This window comes from Octopus sinensis, unplaced genomic scaffold (assembly GCF_006345805.1).
Source record: "Octopus sinensis unplaced genomic scaffold, ASM634580v1 Contig05199, whole genome shotgun sequence".
Lineage (NCBI taxonomy): Eukaryota > Metazoa > Mollusca > Cephalopoda > Octopoda > Octopodidae > Octopus > Octopus sinensis.
The window spans coordinates 3,606-7,715 of record NW_021828106.1 but is presented as its reverse complement, the minus strand read 5'-3'; the positions used below and the strand labels follow the sequence as shown (position 1 = coordinate 7,715).

Sequence of the window (4,110 nt, the reverse complement as noted above, 5' to 3'; positions counted from 1 at the left end):
ATAAGAATATAAAGAATAGAACTTTTTATCAAAAAATAAGGTGAAATTCAATGAATAAAGATAAATGAGAAGATTTCAAATAAGCGATATAAACAGATTGAAAGAATAAACTCGCAAATATTACAAAATGATGAAATTTCAGATAATTATTCATTAAAAGAAACTACATCGCAAAAATATTCCTTCTAATCCAATTAAATAAAAAAATAAAGATTGACCAAATAATGTAACAGGACAACAAGGTACAAAAGAGTGCTCACACGTGCCACATTTATTAGGTTTTCTATTAATAATTGGGTAACTAAAAATTAAGATAATTTTAATTAAAACACAATTCTACCTAGTAGCTTATAAGCAGTGTATATACCAGAGCGGATATCTCAATGATGGCAAATTGTGAAACAGACTTGCGAGCAGATTTTGCAGATTCGAGCAGATTGTTTCCTTGGAACTTTTGCTCCAGTAGATTTTCGAGCAGTTTGTTTAGTTATAGCCATATTTTTTTTATTTCAGACAGAACCAATTCAGACAATCAATCAATTAAGTTTATTGTAATTAACAGAGAAAGAGAAAGTGACAGGAATTGAGGACGGTGATAGGACGAGACTGATGCCAAGGCAACTGAACTCTTCTGAGCTTGCGTCCAATTCATCTGTCGTGAGCCAGAGTTAATAAAGTAGGTTCATTAATTTTTGACGAGTGCAGAGAGTTTCCGATCGATAAACAGGTCGGTCACCTGAGTTCTTTTCCGGAAAGATCGGATAGATTTCTCAATGACCTGTCTTATCTCCGGGGATCTGGTCTCCGCCCAGCTTGGGACGGGCCGATCAAGCCTGTAAGCTAGCTTCAACGCGTAGCGTCGGATTTTCTCGCATTTCCCGCAAATTTTCTCGAGATCTTTCGAGTAGTACCATGCTTCCATTCTGTACAGCAAGCTGGGTAGGATGGTTGCATGGAACACGAAGAGGAATGTCTTAGGATCCAGATGCATGCTTCTTAAGAGGCGGAGACCCGCAAGCCTTTTGCTCTCTTTTCTTGACATGCAGACGGTAACCGAGTTAGCTGCATACGCTACCTGGGGCGCACAATTTCGGCTAGGGGCCCAGAGATCTGATCTGATGACTTTTTCGAGTTGATTTGTAGGAAGCGGATTTATCCATTGCTAACGAGAGCTGTTTGCTGGCGCACCACTCCTTTATTACCTCAATGTAGGTGAAAAGCCTCTTTTCTGAGGCCATCACATCCTTTGAGTGTCAAGGATAAGGACGTTATCAGCATAGAGAAGTAGATTTGTCCGAGGGTCTTGGGGCAAAGGGAAACTGCTCATAACCAAATTGAAAAGAAATTACTCATCATTATTTTTTATCTTAAATCAATTATTAATGTTACAAAATTTGGAATATAGTTATACAGTGTAAGAAGAACTGATGGCGATCCTGTTTCCCCTCACTATTGCTTGGGACACGTTCTGGAGGAGCCATCTCGTCTCCAGAGGATTGTGTGTTCTCAAGGTCTTGAGACGTCCAATACACTTGAGAAAGCTCAACGACTCCTTCCCAATCGATCCCAGGGTTTCGACAGCAACCGGCCGGAAAACGTAACGATCGGTGAGCCCATCATATTTCTTCTTCTTGATGTCCTCTGCTTTATCCGCAGCTGTGCCGGCATAGCAGGCACTTTCCAACATGTTTGTCTTGGACAAGGAGTCGGAACATGTTGAATCCCCCTCATCATTATTAAAATTAAATATTTTTCAAATAATATTTTATCAGCACCATCAAATAATTGTAACTATTGCTTAAATTGATGAATTTTGCGAGATTACAGACTAAATTACTAGTTAATCAATTAAACAAAAAGCAGAGAACGATCAGATCCCGGTCAAAAGAATAGCTTGCAAGTTGTCGCGCATGATTGTAACCGAGATCCTCTGTTTCAGCCAAGAAGATTCGCGTGCATACATGTTTCTCTGAGCGATAAGGAGGCCGACGTCTTTTAAGAACTTGGATGTTTGAAAAGGCTGCAGAAATCTCGAATGCCAAAGGGACAATTACTAGTTGGATTTGGATTGTTGCAATAGTTATTTAAAGAACAAATGAATAAAAAATTATTTTTAAAGTGTTATTTTGTATTCGTGTACTTAGTAACTTCCTTTGCACCTTCTGTAATAGCATGATTCCCAATTCACCGGAAGAATCAGACGAACTGCAGTCTGCATTTCACGTGAGGTAATGGTAGCCTTCGAATTCTGATAGACTAGATTTGAAGCCTCGGTTTTTATTTTGTCATAAACATCGAATGTAAAACTGTCCATAGCCAGCATAGCCTTCTTTGACATCCCAAGTTGATTATGTACTGTCTTTAAAATTTTCATAAGTTTTTTTTTATATCGAAAAAGTTTTTTTTTCTTTTTTTTTTGTAGCGACGGAAACATTTTTGTTTTAATGGAAGCTCTTTTTTGTCCTTTTGTGCTAACTTTAGGTGCCATTATTAACAAAATTTCTATTTGTATGTTCTGAAGGTTAAAAAACATTGTATAATTAAAAAAGTATTATTCAAAATTTTTTTGAGTAATGCAAATAAGTATCATTCCGAATTTTTTGAAAAGAATAATTTGTAATAGTAGATAATTAAAATATTTCTTAATAAAATAAAACAATAAAGTAAAACGAGAAAGTTATAAATTAGTTAATGTCATGAGGAGATTATTATAACACATTCCGTAGGAACATAAACAAAGTTTATAATCCCACATGTGTCACAAGTAAAACAATCTTCTGGACCATCCTCATCCATGCCCCTCTGTTGCGGGCGTGATCCCGCAAAGATTCTAGGTCGTCCCAGTTTTTGAAACTTTTGCCATGAAGTTTGCCATCTGTGACTCCAGACTATATCAGCTGTGGATCTTCCAGCCCTGAATCCGCTGTGACTGGGGGAAAGATATTCATTAACAGTTCGGGTTATGCGACCGAGTGTAATGAGTGAGAAAGTTTTCTCAGAGTGTTTAGTAGTATTACGGGACGAAGATTTTCCACCGGTCCGGAGGTTTTGTTGGCCTTTTGAATCGGGATGAGTGTGCCTGAGCCTAGTGGGAGCAAATGATATAACTATAATTTACTCTAGTTTATTTACGAAACCAAAATTTAATTAAGATTAAAATATTTAATTGGGACTTTCAATCCTGATTGGTAGTCTCTCTTCTCCTTTTAGGAGAAGAGTCTGCTGCTTGTTCCTCATCATTCTCTATCTCTGCGTCAGTTGTTGTGCGTCTTTTGTCTTTGAATGGAATGTCCTGACGGCGTGCCATTTCTACTAGTTGATCGGTCGCAGAGGTATATTCCTCGCCAGTTATCTTCATTCCATGCTTGTGTTCAATTATCATGCTCTCTAGCGTCCTTTTGAGCATAACCGATTGGATGTATGTCATTGTAAATTTTTCAATATATAGTTTATCCATATAATTTTTTGAAGCATCTTGCAACTACACCATCCCAGGTCAGAAACACGGGAATAATTTTAACTTGGCATTCGTAAGTAGTGACAGTTCATTTGCAAGGAAATCATATTTGTGAAGTTTTTCAACTTCCACTTGTTTTAAGCGGTCCTGAGATGTTATGCCCACCTCGATTAAGGTTATTTCCTTTTTAATTTTGTCATAAACAAAGATATCCGGTTTATTGAAGTTGACTTTATTTTCTGTTATAATTGACGTTTCAACTCTAATTTCTACATTTTGAGTTGACAATATCGACTGAACTGAATGAGTCTTTAATTTCCTGTTCTTTTTTATTCCATACATTTGACAAATATGAAGATGGACACATTTAACCACCTCGTCATGTCTTCGGAGGTAATCGCTATTGAGCATTTTGCCACACTGAGTGGCCAGGTGATCAACAGTTTGTTTACTTTTTTACAATGTTGCATAACGGCCTCGTGTTTGCAAAAAACAAATTTCTATCTTGCAGAAGGCAGTATAATGCTTCACTTCGGGAGCCATTATTTCCTTTGCCTAACCTAATTTACTCTATAAATATACTTTTTGTTTTTTCTAGAACATTCTTACCGATTAAAAATCGGTAGTCGTATACTGTCCCATTTTTTATCTTA

The 4,110-nt window shown here is 37.0% G+C and overlaps 1 protein-coding gene across 1 annotated transcript; it reads right to left on the bottom strand.

Annotated features, from left to right (window-relative positions):
- Positions 1–3,496: 3,496 nt before the first annotated feature.
- LOC115227612 lies at positions 3,497–3,868 on the bottom strand. The gene has a single exon (XM_029798385.1). It carries the CDS (start codon positions 3,866–3,868, stop codon positions 3,497–3,499), a length of 372 nt encoding a protein of 123 aa, XP_029654245.1.
- Between the last annotated feature and the right edge of the window lie 242 nt (positions 3,869–4,110).

Coding starts and splice junctions, on each gene's coding strand:
- LOC115227612 (XM_029798385.1), bottom strand. CDS start 3,868: ATGCTCAATAGCGATTACCTCCGAAGACATGACGAGGTGGTTAAATGT.